The sequence below is a fragment of the Arctopsyche grandis genome, chromosome 1 (assembly GCF_051622035.1).
Source record: "Arctopsyche grandis isolate Sample6627 chromosome 1, ASM5162203v2, whole genome shotgun sequence".
Taxonomy (NCBI): Eukaryota; Metazoa; Arthropoda; class Insecta; order Trichoptera; family Hydropsychidae; genus Arctopsyche; species Arctopsyche grandis.
In genome coordinates, this window is record NC_135355.1 from 25,811,052 (window position 1) to 25,830,239 (window position 19,188).

Consider the following 19,188-nt stretch of genomic DNA (forward strand, 5'->3'; position numbering starts at 1 on the left):
TATTTTAACTTACAATCCAACTAGGCTGAATCCAAGATTCAAGTTGACAAAATGTCCATTGGGTGATTTACGATCGCTGGTCGTACAAAAACCGACGGTGGGCGATTCCTTGCTGTCACTACAGTAGTGTTATTTGCGTCGAAGCACTTCTCTATTCAGGTTTTATCAAAAAGATTACCTCACACCCTTATAACAAACACAAAATGCTCAAGATTGGTTAAGATTGACTTTAATTTTATTACACCTTTGTTCCAAATCAAAATAACAACATAGCCTTTACTGCCATAATAAAATAAAATCAATTTAATACAAATATGGCCCTGCATGTTTACATTCTATACTGAATATAATAATGATGTATTTGTTTAATTTAGATTGTCCATGGAAATGTCCATTGTAAATATGGAAAATTCGGAAAATTCGGAAAACGAAACCAATGAAGACGTTGAAGAATTTGACATAGATATTGAAGAATTTGATAGAGATCTTCCAGCAGCTCATTCGGTTAGTTTAAAATGGGTTTGGTGCAAACGATCGACAAGCGCCAGATAGACTGAACCACAGATTAACTGGATGGCTGCTTTAAACGCAATTCTCGACTTCACGAATGAAAAATTGCACATCAGATGACAAGTAACCTTTCGATGTGCACGGATGCAATTATTAAAATGGTAATTATTAAAATTGAGTTGGATCTTTCTGGCGAGTTTTTAATAATTTAATAAGGAAAAATTCGTAACTAAAGTATCAGAGGCACAGAACGTATACAGGGTAGGTATGTCGGGTTTTCGGGTAGATTTCGCTTAGTGTAAGTGCGAGCAGTGCGCACGCATAAGGTATACATGTCGTTAATCTGTGGTTCAGTCTATCTGGTGCTTGTCAATCGTTTGCACCGCATCGGTTTAAAATATTCATAGCAACCGCTCGGTTCATATTTGATTTTAATTGTTCTTAATATATTTTAGTATTTACCTGGTGGACTGACGTGCATCAGGGGCCGTTCAATTTTGGAGGCCGGATGGGAGGGTAAAGTTCCTTGTTGGTGTCACCACAGCATTGTCTTTCCCGGAGAATCTGTTCCGATGCATTGTCCAGATTTAGCACACTATAGATTGGGTATTCAGTTCATTCAAAGTGGGAGACTTTTTGGATTAATATTTCCCGAGTAAGTGCTACAGACACAATTGCTTGTTTTTATCTATCGCATGTATATTATTTGTTTTCGAATTTTAGAGGAGAACTATTCATGTCTGACTATGGAGTTCTATGCGAAGTTACTGAAGCTACAGAACCTTTCGAAGACGAAAATGAACCGAGGAGGCAGATATCGTTCAAAGCTCAAGCGAGACAGCGGTTCCGTTTAATAAATACTAAAAGCTGGCGACCATTATTGCAGAGAAATATGTTGTAAGACTTTTGTTTATTTGTATTTATTTTAATCATCAATACACGTGTAATTCATCCTTTTACATACTATTCTAGCATCAGTAGTTGTGATATAAAAATACTACCGGATGTTGTCATAAATGAACCGTTACAAGATTATAGGATTTTTTCGGCATCTAGACAAAATTGTAATTATGGGTATGCTAAATTATATATATATATATTATATAGTTCATTTTATTTGATATTGTAAACTTAAAATTTGTTTGTATTTTAGTTTAAGCCAAAAACTTCGCAAGGCTGATGCTTTAGTAACTCAATGGCCACAATTTGTTTATGACATTTTTAATGTTGACCGAATAGTTAATTGCATAAAGACATACTTCAAAGAATTATCCATTGGTAATATTTATTTCAAATAATCATATACAGATAAAAATCTCTCGAATCGCTGTGAATTTATTAAACCATTATTTTATTGAACAGAAAATTTACCAGAAGACTTATTAGCATTATCATTTTGGGTGGCGTCAAATTTAACGATATCTATGGAAGAGCGGTTAAAATTATTTATCGTAGACAACGCGTCATTGAGGCTATATTGGGAATTGAAATATCTATATAAAGTAAGTTTCACAACATATTAACGATTAAATTAAAAAAAAAAACTTGTTAACCCTGTGTATTCCTCAGAATAAAGTTTTATGCTGTTCTCAATGCTCATCGAATATTTGCAAAATGGAAGAAATTTTTGCAATGTCCAATGAAGGCATACATACAAATTATTGCAATGTTGGTTAGTATATTTTTTTATGTAAAATTTATGTCAATATCTATTGTTTATATAATATGTATGTTACAGTCCAAGTGTTCACTCTAGTTCATTCAAGAACATACTAGTTTGTTCATACACGTACTATAGGTTTCAGTTTAAGTGCTTAAAGTCAAAAGCGTCTTCAAATAAATTTCTACTAGATGTTGCATAAAACTTTTCTGTGGAAACCGCATTACAGCTTTGCTATAATTTCCATTTTTGCTGATTTTTAAAACATTTCAACCCAGGGTACGCTTATATAGAAGACAAAGAATGAGATTGAGAATACTTAAACTTACGCCTAATAGTTTGTGCACGAACAAACTAGTTCGTTTGTCAATTTGTTCTTTTATGTACACTATAACTGGCCAGATTGGTGTTTGTGCGAACAAACTAGTATGTTCATGAACGAACAAAATATACACTTGTACACAATAAATTTTTGTAATACCTTAGGAGGCTACGTCCATAATATTGTGACTGTAAAAAGTACAATGAACATTGATTTACAAGGAAGACCTTCTCTTGAATTCACTTGGTTTCCCGGTTACTACTGGACAATTGCAGTGTGTTCTCGATGCTTTTCACACATCGGATGGAAGTCAGTATTTTATACTGTCTTTGACATGTAAAAGGTTCATAATAATTTAAAAATTTACCTATCATTCCATTTTATAGATTCACAGCTGAAAAGAAGTCGTTGAGACCACAGAGCTTTTGGGGATTAACAAGAAATGCGGTCACACCGAAAAACCTCACTTAAAATACAATTAAAAATGTACTTACGATTATTGTAAAAATATTTTATTTATGCTTATAATTTGAAATATTTATTGTGTATAACAGGGCTGTCCAATTTTAAGTAACCCAAATCCAGAATAATAAATAAAGTACATACTTTAAATTACTAGAAAAGTGTACCCTGATTTAAATTTAAGATACTTATTGGTTATATGAGCGCAACTGAACATTCAGTATAAGCACTTATGTATGTACATTAGCACTAACAAATACGCGGCAGTTGTATGAATTTGGTAAGCTCGCCAAGAATCGGAGTAAATAATTCTGTAAATAATCTGTAATGTGTAAAATTGCTTTATTTTCTGTTCGACAGCTTCGTATTTTAAATAATTAAAAGTTTTTATTCAGTTTGGCTATTCATTAAAAAAAGATACTAACCACTGCGTTATAGTTTTTACCCTGATTTTCACAAATAACTTAATGTCATTGTTTTTGTTGAAGGGAGTCAGTCCCCTGAATTTAGTATATTGTTTGGTGTGATGTCAATCACTGGTTGCGTACTGTCACTTTACTAAAACTGTTTGCGATACCTAGAAACCATTTAACCGCTGTGTTTTTGTTGTTATTTGGTGTAAGTGTGTATATGTACTTGGTGCTCGGCTGCACCCATATAACCGACAAGTACCAAATTTAGCAAGTACTTTGTAACAAAAAAAAAGCATAAGAATGAAAAATAAAAGTTTTATTGTAACGGTAGACGAGACAACATGATTTAATTTGTTTATTGATATTTTAGCTATATCAATTACGAAAATTGTAGTTGCCAATCGATATTATATTTGAAAGAGATGTATCTGTCAATGAATATCAATAATTTATTTTTTCGCGTGTGGATATCGCAAACCACAATCCAAAGCCTGTCCTGAGGCCACAGTTTGGACAGCCCTGGTGTAAAATACTGCAGGTATTTTAAAAGTATTACATTTTAAGTCGCAATGGTGTGCAACAAAATTTGTTGCTGTTATTAAATCCTAATATGTATTGTTAAAAATATGGCATACACTAACCTTAAAACTTAAACCATTCGTAGTTTATTTATTTATTTGTAGAAATTTTATGTCATTTAAAATACAATCATTATTGTACGTATTTATTATTTTTATGCTGAATTACATGTAATCAAATATATTGGGGCTTCCACCGTTTTTATTAAAAAAATGTCAGATAGCAATCATAATTATCGTTATGTGTTATAGTTTTATTAAATAGTTTAGAGGAAATGCATTTATCTATCGATAAATACCATAAACGATCACAATTTTTTGTACCCAAGCGTAAGAATGTTTAGAAAATAAATAAACATTTCTTTTTTTATATACGTTCTTTTAATACTTAAGAACAGTCATATGTTTATTTTTCATATGGTACCATAAAAATGGGTCTGATGTGAAATTACCGAAAACGCAAATATCGGAAGGCAAAGATCGAAAATCGAAAGATCTTAAGTTGAAAGATCAAAAAAAAAGGGTGTATGGTTAACGGTATATACTCACTTAATTTGCGCGAACAGGATACAACAGAAACAAGAGGAACAGGCTTTTCCTCCCGTATTCTGCGCGCGCACATTAATACGGGAGGAAAAGCCTGTTCCTGTTGTATCCTGCTCGCGCAAATTAATTGAGTATGTACCGTTTACCATGCACCATTTTTTTTTTGATCTTTCGATTTTCGATCTTTGCGTTTTCTGTCATTTAAAATTCTGTCTCGTCACGGAGACCGACATATATGATAAATCTGCTTTATGAATAAATGTACAAATATGGAAAGTTTTATTTCCAAGTACGTAGTTCATTATAGAAAACTCAATGATGACGAAGAGCAAGTACATATATATGTACATGGAAATGAAAAAATGATGCATTCACTTTTCGGTAATTTCACATTCCGGCTCGTCACGGAGACCGCATAAAAATATATTATTGTGTATCTTGGTTTAAAAACAAGGTTTGTTAAGATTTGACTAAAAAAATTACTATACATACATTTGCAAAATTCATAGTTAAAATTAAAAGTCAAATACTTCCAATACATATGTATTTATTAAAATATAATATCACAATATTACTAAAAATTACTTTAAAAAATTAGTAGTTACAAAGGAAATGTTTGTTGACTGAGATTTTTCATCGATATTGTGTTCTCCGTTTGGTGTGTAAGTAAGAATTGTAGCATCTTGTAACTGATTATTAGGAATGTAGTTGTGTTGAATGATGGGATGAGCGTGTTGTTGATGTGTATGCATGTGCGATCCGACGTTGATATTGACATGGTGATTTTGATTGTCGACGGACATTTTAGAGTGAGTGGTCATCATTTGAGGGCCTTGGTGGCCATTGTTTGGATAAGCAAGAAAATGTTGAAACGCCGATAAAGGCAACGATCCAAATGTTTCAGCGTACGAGTACGAGTGTGGTGGAGGTAAATTAGCGCAAGATAAGTTTGTCGGTGGTTGTTCAATGTTGCATTTCGGCATGTGTTCTTTAATCGGTTTCATGGTTTGATTACAAGCATCTACGTTTACTACCGTTTCCACTTCATCTGAAATAAATATTTCTTGATTTGCTTTATTCAATAAAAATATACAAATTATGTACGTAATTAGAGCAAAGATATTACTTGATTTAGATTGATTTTCGGCGGGTTGAAACTTAATGTCTTCCGTTAATATTTTCCTAAGGGTTGTCGTCGGTAAGGATAATTGCTGTGCTCGACTTCTGATTGATAATCCTGGTGCTTGTTTCAGGGAGGCTTCAACGAATGGGATCAGAGATTTTCTGAAACACATAAACGCAAAACATAAAACAATTTCACCCAAATGATCCGAGTAGTTTATTTGAAGTAGGAATTTACCTTTTGCACGGCCGACCCGATCTTTTAACATCGGCTACCTTACCAGTAGCAAATATTTTCTTTTCCCAAAAATATAAAGTATTCTTAGTGGGTGGTGGTTTGCTAAATCTTATTCTAAAATTGACTTTAATCTGAAAAAAATAAACAATGAAAATTATTTACAATCCAATGAATAAATACATTCAACAAATTGTACGTGCAAATAAAATACGATTTAAATTATATTTTTAAGGAAACAATGATGATAACCTGGGACATTGATATTCTCTCTAATTTTCTCTCATGCACCCAAACGGCTGCGACTAAACGTTCCTCTATGGTAAAATTCGAAGTATCCACACCATCTCCATTACTTTCTTCTTTATTCTTTTTCTTTTTCTTAATAACTTTATTATCAGTCGAAAGATTATGTTGATTGTTAGAATCCTCATTTGTTGACATAATTTTATATGTGTTGGATTAACTACTTACGATAGTCGAAAATTCTACGAATTTTTATATTTTCAATAGATAAACGTTATAAAAACATGACTAAAAAATTAAAACCGACTGTTTAAGTCATGAAAACGAGAACAGCGGAATACCTATAAACAAAACGAACTGACATTTCGTTTAGCTTTTGTTATTTGGCCTTAAGAGGGTAAAAACTGTAAAATATTTATTCAAAGAGATACTTTAAAATTAAAAACAAAAATAGCAATGAAAAATTATGCACCATGTTTATTTCAGTAAACGGATTACATCTCAAATGTGAATCGCTACCAGGATAACCGCCGCTATGAAAATCGCTCACGTGGATCTCTTATTACACAAGAAAATTGTCGTACAGAAAAATGGCCAAACATTGCTCAGCAAATACTTTTTTTTATGAGATTTAAGTAGTTTTCTGTTCGGCAATTTTCCTGTGCGATCAATTTTCGTACGTCAGGAGACCCACGCGAGCAATTTTCGTAGTGGCGGTTATCCTGATAGCGATTCACATTTGGGATGTAATATCCGAACCGTTTATTTCATTTCAATGATAAAACAATATACTTATGGGAACTAGTCTTATTGTGAAGGTCTTCTTCACCACCAGTCCGCCATGTATTGTAGACAGATTCGTCTGTGTTCGGTATTAATACAACTATATGTTGAATGTGGTATTTATTTGGTAGTAACACGTATACACAAGTATGGTTAATTGTTGGTAAAAGTATGTCGTTCAGAGGTCTCTGGATGTGGTAGAGTGTCGCTGGCTCGGCATTCGGCTATGTCCGGCTAGTCTCTGGATACGGTAGAGTGTCGCTGGCTCGGCATTCGGCTATGTTCAGCAAGTCTCTGAATACGGCAGTGTGTTGCTGGCTCGGTCGGCTGGTTGATCTTCCAAGTCCGTGTAGTGTAGTGGTGGCTGGTCAGGAGCTGTATGTCGACGCTTGCTGCTGTGGGTCGACTGGCGTTGTTTGGGTTGTACCTCCTTTTATAGTGTTTCTGGAATCGCCTGATCGATGGTGGTGGTTTGTTGATGCGTAAGAAAGGAATGCACTTTTGTCGAGGCGTAGAATTTTCTGGAACGCTTGATGGAAGTGGTTATTGATGCGTGCGAGCATTTAGTTGTTGATGCGTACAAGAGGAATGCACTTTTGTCGAGGCGTAATATTTTCTGGAATGCTTGATGGAAGTGGTTGTACGAGCATTTAGTTATTGATGCGTACAAGGGGAATTTGCTTTCGTCGAGGCGTAGTATTTTCTGGAATGCTTGATGCTGTTCCGCTCGATGTATTTTGTTGTTGCGGAATATTCTCGAAGGTTTCGATGACGAAGACGACGACGAGATTCCTACATACTAATTTTATATAAATTTTAACATAGAATAATATTTATTCAAATCCAATAGTCATATTTATGTAGGTATGACAAAAAACAAAAATAACACAAGTTTAAAATAAGAAGCTTCTCGTAGTAATAGAATATTAGAAGCTGATAAGGCATCAACTTTAATTTTCCATATACATATTAGTGGCGGCTCGTCCGTATGGGCTGCGGGGCTGCAGCCTCCCAGTACAATACAAATGCATGCTATTTTTGTCATCTACATGGGCTGCGGGGCTGCAGATCTCCCAGTATAGTACAAGCTATTTTTGTTTTCATTCGATCACCGGTTTGGTTAACGAGCTACTACAGCCTGAATAATCTCTGCAGCCCCCCCGCTACGAAATCTCACGATCCGCTACTGATACATATGTACATATATGTAGCTAAGTCTATAATTTTTTTTTTCATTTCAATAAAGTAAACCACCACAAGACGATTAATCTTTATCGAAATTGAATAGCTATAATTCAATTTTAGCAATAAATTAGTTCGTTTAAAACAGGTATGTATTATTTTTAAATTGGCATGCTTGAAAAGGCGTTAGCGATTATGCGAAGAGAATAATGGCCGTGTAAAAGGCTGTTAAGAGTTGCAGGTAGCGGCGGTGGTGTAAACAGAGCCGGCGTCTGTCGGCGGGCGACGATCGGCTTTTGGCGTTTGACGATTAGCGATCGGCGGTCAACGATTCTTCGTCTTCGTCTTTGTCTTCGTCTTCGTCTCCATCTCCATCTTCGCCTCTCTTTCGCTGCCTCGCCATGACCAAATTCCACATCAGAACCAACTCCAGCAGCTATCAGCGGGAACGAGTTGCGTTCCTCAAAGAACTCGGACACTTCCACGACACCAGAGGGTATTCCACTCCACCCCACCCACAATCATTCACATTCACATTAACACACACAATTCCCAACCTCCAACTTCTCAAACTGTCTTTCATTATCGTCCATCCATAGGACTTCTCCTCTAGGAAGTCTCATCTCAATATATATTTCATTCGTCTCAAACGCATTCTGTACTTTATGCATTTCATTTGACAATTCATTCACTCTTCATATACATGCATTATTTACTCAAAACGAGGTTAGTTTACCAACTAGCACACACTGAACGACGTGGATAATTCAGGATGAGGCCGGCAACATTTTTGACATTTCAGATGTTGCAGACAATACTGATTGTTGACTGTCATGTATTTGGTGCATTATTTTTTTCAAAATTTTAATATTACTATTCCCCTGTATAGTGAAATATAATACTATTTGACTGGAAATTACACTCGTTAAAAAGTAGTATAAGACATTGATACATTCGTTCAATCAATTTTTTTATTAATTTTGTGCTTTAAAATAACCTTCCACTATACAAATATAAAGAAAATATTTTTTTCGCACCATATGTACTATACGCTAGTACATTTAATAAAAATCTTATGAATTCAATTTTGATATCTCATGATAGTCAACAAGACTGTAGACTAAAAAGTACTTTAAATTCTAGGTCAGCTATTCGGCATGCCCCCATCGTAAATGGAAAAGAAATTGACTTATATCTTCTTTATATGTTGGTTACACACCATGGAGGGTGGATAAAGGTATAGAATATCTGAAATGTTGTATTCTCCTCTCGAATGAATGTACATATTTGTACAATGCAAGCCATCTCATTTTAGGTGAACGGTCAAGGGTTATGGGATATTATGTTGAAACAATTGGGGCTGCCATCATCTTGTGTAAATGGCGGTGTAGCTATACGTCAAGTTTATCTACGCTATCTTGAACGATGGGAGCGTACAAAAGGCGCTGGAGCTGCCGGTGGAGCCGGTGACATGGATGGGGCCATCAATGAAGTGGACGATGATCGTCCTCGACGTTCTGGCTGGGGCACCCCTCGCGCTAGGAACACCGTAGCCCTGACTTATAATCACACACAGCATAACGTTCCTGGTAAAATCTGTTTAAGGAAAAAAAACCCTTTTCAATGAGGAATATCTGTATAATTTTTGATTTTGTGCATTTTTAGATCATATACGGGAATGCAATGGCTTATCACCATTGCAACGACTAGGCGGCGCAATGGAAAGAATGGCACTCTCCCTTCTAAGTCCCCTACCAAATGAACAAGATTTTGCACTCAATGTTTGCACAATATTGGCTGCAGACTCGGCCAACAAATTACCTGTTAACTCTTTACCTCACATTATAGATTTTTTATTAGGGCACGTCGCTGTGTATAATCACCGTAAGTTTTTATTTTCAATTTATTTAATTGTAATTACTGCAGATTTTATGATATGAATTATACGTGTGATTACAGCAAGCTTACGAGATGTTATCGGTAACTCTTATAAAGAAGCCCGTAATATAAATATGGAATGGTATTGGTTGGAACACTCTCGACCTAGTGGAATTTTAGAATTGTTGGATGAAGAGCGTTTTCCGATTCAAGGTTTGGCTATGCAAGCCATTGTATCACAATTGAATCTTAAAAGCTGTCTCACTGATGACGGAACAATGATGCTCCCGGATGACAAGGTTTTAATTTGACTGACGTCACATCAATATTTAAAAAAAATGGTAGTTATTTAAATTTTTACACTGCAGGAACTTCCGGTGTTTGAAGGAATAACAACCGCAATGCTTGCTGACGAGGATGGGATTTTCGCTGGTCGGTGTCCTGGAGGCGCACGAGATTTAATTTCCCGTCGCGTATCTCAAGTCGTAACTATCATGAGAAATATATCTTTCCACGAAGAAAATGTTCCTTTGCTTGCTAAACATCAAACGTTTTTACGGTAATGCGTAATGCTATAGTTTTTATTCTTGGATAATTTTGTGATTTTAAAATAATATTGATTATTTTAAGGTTTATCATTTTGTGCGTGAACTGTTCCATGAGCTCAACTCGTCAAGCCGGACTAGATTCGCTGGGAAATGTCGCTTCTGAATTGACCATTCGCGACCCGGCCACTTGTCTGTTATCTCGACACCTCTTAGCCACTTTGACGGCTTCGTTGCATTCAGATGATCGTGCTCGGGCTCTATCAGCTTTGGAAGTATTAAACAAGCTGGCTCAAAATGAAGCCAACGAAGACGTGTTACTAAGATGCTTAGAACAAAAGGTGAATATATGTATATTAAACAATTGTGCTCCATTTAGTGTTCCGTTTCGCTATTTCAAAATAGGAAATAACATATTTTATTTGAAAGTATTAACGAAATTAAACATTTGAATTAACGTATAATATGTATGTTTACTAGGTGTATGAACAAGTATGCTCATATTTGACTCTCCATGACATCATGTTACTTGTCGTAACTTTAGAATGCATGTACGCACTCACAACACTCGGCGAACGATCTTGTGATTACATAGTGAAGATTCATGGCGTTATAGATACCTTGGTCTCTTTGATTACCGTCGAGGTATTTTCATATCGTTTTATGTATGTAATTGTATTATTCAGAAAGGTCACACACAGGTGTTAAAGAAGCTCTTATTATAGGCTCAGAGCTACGGTCCGAAAGCTTGCATTCTGATGAGAGTGGTGGAAACTGTGTCGGGAACTAACGCGCCGAATTCAAACATCTCTAGTAATGCACCACCGCAATTGCAGACTCTTCAGTCGTCTCAGCCTGTTTCCACGCTAACTCCACCTCCCTTAGTCTCTGCTCAAACAGTGAACATCCAACAGGCGGTACCATTATTGCAAGTGGCAACCTTGCGACCGGATGCCACAATTCAATTGACCGTGAATGCCCAATCGCCACCACAGCTGCAGGCCAACAATATCAGTGTGCAACAGCAGCATGCTCACCAGCAAGTTATACAGGTATATTTTCATTTAAATCATTTTCTGTACGCTTGGGTCATTGTCTTATTAATTTGTGTTTGTATTTCAAGGAAAATGAACAATTCGCTTTGCAATGGTTGCGCTCAACTTGGGAACCATGTACTCCGAATATAAGATTGGATGCTAACGAGCTTTATAAACAGTATTTAGCGTGTTGTTCTAAAGTTGGCAGAAAGGGTGTTATATCTCCGTTACATTTTCCGAGATGTGTCAGGTAATTTTTATACGCCGTTGGTAAAAAGTTTGGAATGTTCTATTCTAACTTCATTGCTTGATTTAAAAATGCGACGATCTTCTGGCAAAATCTAGTTTTTTTTGAAAATTTGTAATCCTGACTGTGAACATTGACTGATGAAACTATCCAAAACGCTGTTGTTACTTTTTAGATCCGTTTTTGGAGGAGTGGTCGGACCGAATCCTATTAAAGCTCCGAATGGTGAATCTTTACAATTTTACATGGGAATACGACAAAGATCTGCGGCACAAGTAAAGTTGATAACTCCAGTGCAATCTAACATTAAATCGGGTACGTTCACAACATATCATCATCATGATTTACAGCCATTCAACATTCACAGCTCTCCATTCGTTTCTGTCTTGCACAACTCTCATCCATCTCACCCCACACATTTTTCTAGTTTCGTCTAACCATCTTCCTTGTGGCCTTCCTTTCACCCTTTTACATTCTCTTGGATACCATTCCAGCACTTTTTTTATGCCAAGTATACAGAATTCCGTACTTCTTTGAGTGCATTAGATGTTGTGTAACATTTTGGCGTTCAATGTCCAAATTTCACATCCAAACATCACTAGCAAACCACATCGATCGAAGATCTTTTTCTTCGAGGAAAGTGGCATTTTTTATTTAAAATCGTCAGTCATTCGCCCAAATGCACTCCATTATAATTACACGTCTCTTTATACATGTATATTATTTGCTTCTACTTGTTGTATATCATTCATATTATATAGCTATTGCACTGAAATTTTTTATAACCGAAATACTACTTTAACTGCAGGACCTGCGTCTCCAATATTGAAGGCTCAGCTTAGCAAAGCTGAACAAAATAGACTACCGGTAATACATATAATGCAAACAATCAATGGTTTGGTAAAAATAATCATGAGCTTGATTTGTATTTGTCGATTTTTTAGGGTTCAACATGTCAAGTGTTGGGAGAAGCGCCTCTGATTACTACGATATCGTCACCGGTCATGCAAATAACGCCTTCGTTATCCGCATCCACTTCGTCGGCTGTCTCGACGACTCCGCCACCGTCTCAACAATCTTCGAACACTACACTTATTAAACATTTGTTGGCGCATAAGGTTAGTGTTGCACCGCCGCAACATGCCGGTGCAGCAGATCGCATGGATCGCATGCAACCGCAGGTAACATACTAGTCTAACCTTACTAATACATGATAGCTATTTAGCTTGGTGTGATATATATATATTATGTATTTTTGACATTGACAATATTCTACAGTAAATTTTCCATGGGAAAGCGTATCGAGTAATTAGTTTTCAAATTTAAAAATGTTTATTTTTATTTCCAAACAATTCTTCAGTGAGAATTTGATGAGTTTTTCGTTCACAAATGGAACGATGTATTTTTCGACTCAAAATTTGAGTCACAGGTTTGATTATTTTTCATTCAGAGTGTGTACTATTAAAAAGATTCACTGCATGTATTAATTTTTCATTTATATATATTTTTTTCGAAATGTCAATTTATATTTTTGTTTTTGTGTTTGGTATTTCGATTAACACAGAAAAGAAGCATGCAGATTTTTTCTACTAAAAAAATTAAATACGATCTACATAAAAAATAATGGGCGTTTTACTTGTGAGAAGTTTGAGCAATTATGCAATACGATATTGCAGTTTGTTTTTATGAGTCAGACTTTGCTTTTGTATCATAGCTTTAAAATGATTGAACATTAAAATAAGAAATCAATTTTGTTTCAACTTAAATGTTTACAAACAACCCTTTGAAATCTGATCATGTTCGTAGTAGCACGACAATATTTTGGTAATTTTGTGCATCTAAAATAAATTGTGAAGGCATGCTTCATTTGGTATTCTTTAAATTGTCTTTAAAGGAAACTGTATTAAATCGGTAGATGTATAAAAATATTGAATCGTTTAATCAAGCTTGGTAGAATTCCTACTAAACATCGTAATATACAGAAATTTATATTACATTAAGGTGTTTGTATATGAACGATTTCGACTATTTTTCAGGTAACTCAAAGACAAAATCAACAAAAAATGTTGGGACAATCAATTGCGCCACTTAATAGTACAAATTCTCCTTCAATTACGAGTCCCATTTCTGTGAGTTTTAACATTTGTATTATTAGTGTAATGCATTTTGTTGAACTGGCTAACTAGTGTTTTCTTTATAGATGGATATTGATGCTGAAGCTTTGATTAGTTGCAGCACAATTACATCATCTGGTGTCACTAGTACATCGCCGATGCAGTTGGCAAACGTTAAGGTAATTAAAATCTTTCAGCTGATCGGTACTTTATATGTATAATACTTGACGTTCAATTCCAATTATTTTTTGTAGGTGACAACATCTGTACCACCAGGCTTAATCCAAGATGCTTCAGGTAGAATTCTGGACACCAAAGATGAAAATTTTATTAAAAAATCTGTAAGTTGAACCTTTGAATATTTTACAAATTAAAACATGTGAAATTTAATATATTTTTAATGGGTACGATTTAACTGTACATTGAGAAAAATACTTTGTATCTTAAAAAAAATGTTTGTGCACTAAAAATTTACATCATTTGCGGTGCATTAAAACAATCTCGTATTCTGCATCGCATAAACTAGTTCGGCATTATAAAAATATGAAACGAAAAAATAGATTTTAGCATTAGAATAGATACAAAAAGTGGCAACGTTGCAGTCTTCCACTATTGAAAACTGTCAATTGTCAAAAGTGTTAACTTTTGTTTCTCACTAGTGTAATCTTAAATAAATAAAACCAACCCTAACTTAATCTAACCTAACCAAACCATAAATAAATAAAACCTAGCCAAACGTTGGTTCGTATTTTGGTATTCGCGACGTTGCCGATACACTTCATCCGTCATTTTAATGCACATTTCATCCGCTTTTTAAGTAGCAAATATTTTTTTTAATGATCAAAGCAAACTTTCTATTGCAATCTGTATCCATCATTTAGAAATGCACATAAATTTTTTGTAATGTACAGAAACATTTTTTAATGTACAAAATTATTTTTATAAAATAGACGTTTAAATTGTTTCCATTTTTAATTACAACAGAATCCAATGTTGACTAATTTGGTTGAGAAAAAATCTCCCCCGTTAATTGGCATCAGTCCAAGTGGCCCAATTAGATCAAACTCACACGATGAATCTCATGATGAACCTACTAGTAAAAAAGCACGGATTGAAGTGAGTTTTTTCGTTTTGTCTTTTTATTTTATTTACTTAAAATATGTGTGTAAAATAATGCTTAATTTTTAGGAAAGTGTATCATCAACAGCGGCCAATTTGTATGCTGCTTTGGCTGCGTCTGCTTTAGAAGACGAAGAAGATTTGGTATAAAATAGTTTTCTTATTGAATAAATATTAAATCAATGTATACAGATTTAATATACTTACATATATTATAGTTGGTGTCGTCTTCTGATGCCAATGCCAATGCCAATGCTACTGCTGCTGCTACTCCCTCGGCTGTCCCTGCCGTTACCCAAAACGTTATACCACCACTGGCTTCAGTACAGCAAGAAATGCAACAATCTGTGGATCAAGTTAAACCGTTGCCCGTCAACGATGTGCAAGATCCGGAAGTGAGACAAGTCATTGTGCCTGCTATGCAAAGTCAAGCTGGTCAAATTATTTTGCACGGTAAATAGTATGATTCGATTGTCATTGATACGAATTCTTGGGTTTATTTAATATTTTATTTTATTTTTATATTAGGAAATCCTGGAAAAGGTGTCGTAAGTTCAGTTAGTGTTCCCAATACACAGTTCGTCTCGCACCCTCCGCAGATGCAACTCATAGCTCAAAATAATCAACAAGGTAATCTTCTTGCGATTGCACTGTTGATATTATTTACTCACCATATATGTATCTAACATAGTTTTAAGATCAAGGAGCGTTTAGTTTAATTCTTACTAACGCTCATTGTTTTATTATTAAATGAATTTTAGGAATTGGATTTCCAGGAGGTGTTATGCCGACTAAAACTATAATAATTCTTCAAGGTGGAAATTCGGGTACACCTATCACACTCACCGTTAGTAATTTTATTTTACAATACATTTTTGTAGTTTCAGTGTTTTGATGTGATATTATATTTAGGTGAATAATTCCGGTGGTTTGGATGAGAACACGTTGAATAATTTGATTACACAGGCCACCGACGCTCTTAATCAACAGCAATCGTTGTCATTATCTCACCAGACCAATAATTCTGTTATGCAGGTTAATTTTTTACTATTGAAAAACAATGTACGTATGTAATTAAACGATTTGTTTTGTTTAATAAACGGTTTATGTTGTAGTCGTCTACGGGTGTCATTCAAACGACTCAAGGAATGATCCAGCCAAACCAAACTATTATTCAGACAAATGCACAAAACATGCTGAATCAGTCAAACATCATAAAACAGCAAATCGTTCAGGGCCAAACGCAACTAGTACCGAGTCAACAACCGGTGATAACTCAACAACCACAGCCTCAGATAATATCCGGTGGGCAAGTTATCACGAATCAAACCAATCCGCAGATGATCACAGTTCAGGGAAATCAAGCGCAACAATTTGGACAGGTGATTGGAGGCAATCCGCAAATTATCGTCGGCAATCAGCAGTTGATCTCTGGAAATCAACTAGTCGTCGGCAATCAACAGATCATGGTAGGAAATCAATCGGTGATCGGAGGAACTCACCAAATGATAAGCAACAATCAGCAGTACGTTTCCGTTCCGGGAACACAGCAAAGGATCATAGTCGATCAACAGGGAAATAGACAGATTTTGCCGGCCAATCAAAACATCGTCATCGCGAATCAACAGCAAACGGTGAACCAAGAAAAGAAAATAGTCATGGGGAGTCCACCGCACTCTCAGGGCAATGTCACCCCACAGAAAATATTAATCGGAACGTCACAACAGTTCTCTAGCATTCCCGGCTATCAACAAGTTACGGTTGAGGGCCAGCAAAATAATGTCACACAGTCAATAGTTACAAGGAGTCAGCAGAAAACTGAAACTGTACAACCGATCGTGGTAAGTACATTTCACGAGCTGTCGCTGGTTGTAACGTAAATACTAATATCATACATTTAATACATTCCATTTAAATCTATGCAGAAGTTACCACCGGTGTCTCCACATAAAATTCCTGACGAACCATGGGTGTGCCAATGGAGAGGTTGTGATACGTAAGTTTTAATTTTTATCATTCCAATGCCAGTCCGAGAGTGATTTTCGAGGTTGAAATTTTTTTTATATGCAACAGGGTCTTCGAGAGTGCTGCGGCTGTGTATTCTCACGCGTGCAACGTTCACTGTACTCGAGTGGAATCTCCCTGTTTGTGGGCCCACTGTGATCAACTACCTCGGCGGCGTTTCTCGCTGATGACCCATCTTCAAGATCGGCATTGTTCTGCTGATGTAATAATTGTTAATTAAAAATTGTAATAAGGCTCTTTTGTGGTGTGTAAAATTAATGCTTTTCAATTGTACACAGGCTCTGAAAGCATCCCTAGTTCAAAGACGAAAAGGCATAATTCCCTCAGTATCAACTCCCGCTCCACAGCCAACGTCTTCCGTGATAGAACGTATTGATTCGCCGGGTTCAGATTCTCCAAATTCTTCCTCTCATCCAGGATACGCGCCCAATGCTGCGTTGCACGCCATCAAACGTCATGCTGTAGATTTCTTAAATCCAAGGGAATTGATGGTAATGTTTGTTTCATTATAATTTTTATTCTATTTAGATTACATTTCTTTATTGAAAAACATTTGTAATTTTGTGAAAATTTTCGAATATACACATACATACACATTTTCAAAAAATCTCAATTTTCAACAATATGATTTCTATTTCTTCTTTCTTCTGAAATAAAATTTATTTGGTGTTGGTTTCTAGCAACGAGCCGAAGCAAGCAGAAATACTGTAGAAGTAACGGTGAGACTGAGAATGATCAATGAATACATTTATTGCTTTTTGTGTGTCAATTTACAATACGCATTTTTTGTTTTGTTTTTACGCATGTTTTTTGTTTTCGTTTTCAGTTTTTTTACTTTTGTTTATTAAAAGTATAAATAAAGCGTTTGCATGTTTATGTTTGTGTGTAAATGGGGGAAAAAGTATTTGCATTAATATTATATAAGACACTTTTGCAAATACATACATATTACTAATTAGATACATATGAAATGTAATACATATACTATCGACAGATTTAATAAACATTCTTAAATTTTTGTTGCATATCTACATTTAATTCATTTTGCGGGTCCATGAATATTACATAAAAAAAAATATATTATTATTAAAGCAATTTAATTTTGCTTTATGTGCATCCAACTGTTAAATAGTATATTAACTCACTATGGGTCGTAAACATATACTGTGTTTTTAATAAAATTTTATTCAAAAAAATCGATAAATAAATTAAAAATTTATATATTCTATGATTTAAAACTTGACATTTTTTAAAGGAATGTATCGATAATATTCAGAAATGATTTAAAATACCCAAATACATACTTAAAATGAAATCACTCATTCAAATGAATAGCATATGATCTATGAGACAAACATCTTTGATAATAAATAACGTGAAAATATATGTATATGTGTCCATTTTATACAAAATTGAATTCAACAATCGTCTTTTTTTAGAATTACTGATCTGATAAATCATAACATAATAGAAAAAGCCGTATTTTAATTTTCAATTTAATTGATAGAAAGGTTTAAGAGTTACTATGTTACTTTGTGTGGACTCACATAGTTTTCAGAAAATTCGGTCGGTCCATAATGAGTTAAATGTGAAAGATGATTAAATTCATTTTAATCAATATTTATCATAGTTTCTATATTTTTCATGTTTTTGTTTTATATTTTAAATATGTTTTTTGTTGTGTTTGTGCATCGGTTGATTTGTTTGCATTGTGACACAAATTTAGGTGTACATATTTATATGTAATGCATATCTTTATTTTTCAGGATGATAACGAAGGCCCCGTAACGAAAAGTATTCGTTTGACTGCAGCATTAATTCTGCGAAATATTGTGATCTACTCTCACATCGGTAGAAGGTATGTATATAGTTTCAAATTATGTATGTTTACAGTGTAATTATGTTTTTGAATTAATGTATGTCAATGTAAATTTGTAGGCTGCTGCGTGGATATGAACCTCATTTAGCTGGCATCGCTCTAAGCAGTGTCGAAGCGTCTCGGACGGTAGCTCAAGTGCTGTATGATATGAATTGTATATAAATTAGACTTGTATGACAAAAAATTATAATTGTAATTTAATTTCAAATATAAATCAAATAAAATATTTATCTGATTTATTTTTAAACCCACTTCTTGCGAAGCACAATCAAACAAGTTTTATTT

The 19,188-nt window shown here is 34.8% G+C and overlaps 3 protein-coding genes across 12 annotated transcripts; 2 read left to right on the top strand and 1 right to left on the bottom strand.

The window, feature by feature from the left end:
- Positions 1-64: 64 nt before the first annotated feature.
- LOC143918982 (protein cereblon-like) lies at positions 65-5,025 on the top strand. Of its 5 annotated transcripts, none has more exons than XM_077441123.1 (10): positions 65-159; positions 375-504; positions 966-1,165; positions 1,234-1,407; positions 1,483-1,584; positions 1,664-1,788; positions 1,873-2,012; positions 2,080-2,182; positions 2,657-2,801; positions 2,879-5,025. In XM_077441123.1, the coding sequence occupies exons 2-10, from the start codon at positions 382-384 to the stop codon at positions 2,961-2,963; spliced, it is 1,197 nt and encodes a 398-aa protein (XP_077297249.1). In that variant the 5' UTR covers positions 65-159; positions 375-381; the 3' UTR covers positions 2,964-5,025. The 5 variants fall into 5 exon arrangements, with proteins under 5 accessions (XP_077297249.1, XP_077297274.1, XP_077297258.1 ...); XM_077441148.1 differs by having other exon boundaries at positions 100-159; positions 375-671; XM_077441132.1 differs by having other exon boundaries at positions 115-216; positions 2,879-4,315.
- On the bottom strand, positions 4,671-6,480 carry LOC143919008 (uncharacterized). Its single transcript, XM_077441167.1, has 4 exons — positions 6,101-6,480; positions 5,852-5,982; positions 5,618-5,775; positions 4,671-5,539 (listed from the first exon to the last, which is right to left on the bottom strand). Exons 1-4 carry the CDS (start codon positions 6,290-6,292, stop codon positions 5,073-5,075), a joined length of 948 nt encoding a protein of 315 aa, XP_077297293.1. The 5' UTR covers positions 6,293-6,480; the 3' UTR covers positions 4,671-5,072.
- A 1,796-nt stretch (positions 6,481-8,276) lies between these two features.
- Bap170 (Brahma associated protein 170kD) lies at positions 8,277-19,169 on the top strand. 6 transcript variants are annotated; one of them, XM_077429133.1, is made up of 29 exons: positions 8,277-8,555; positions 9,203-9,296; positions 9,375-9,648; positions 9,725-9,943; positions 10,019-10,236; positions 10,306-10,496; positions 10,568-10,823; positions 10,963-11,127; positions 11,208-11,534; positions 11,606-11,769; positions 11,942-12,081; positions 12,575-12,633; positions 12,711-12,947; positions 13,803-13,895; positions 13,967-14,059; positions 14,135-14,221; positions 14,865-14,996; positions 15,069-15,143; positions 15,218-15,452; positions 15,528-15,629; positions 15,776-15,846; positions 15,912-16,034; positions 16,115-16,840; positions 16,925-16,995; positions 17,073-17,226; positions 17,303-17,515; positions 17,705-17,743; positions 18,791-18,882; positions 18,963-19,169. In XM_077429133.1, exons 1-29 carry the CDS (start codon positions 8,461-8,463, stop codon positions 19,063-19,065), a joined length of 4,848 nt encoding a protein of 1,615 aa, XP_077285259.1. In that variant the 5' UTR covers positions 8,277-8,460; the 3' UTR covers positions 19,066-19,169. The 6 variants fall into 6 exon arrangements, with proteins under 6 accessions (XP_077285259.1, XP_077285340.1, XP_077285423.1 ...); XM_077429051.1 differs by having other exon boundaries at positions 8,279-8,555; positions 15,761-15,846; positions 18,963-19,131; XM_077429366.1 differs by having other exon boundaries at positions 8,291-8,555; positions 12,711-12,884; positions 15,761-15,846; positions 18,963-19,131.
- Positions 19,170-19,188: the final 19 nt, after the last annotated feature.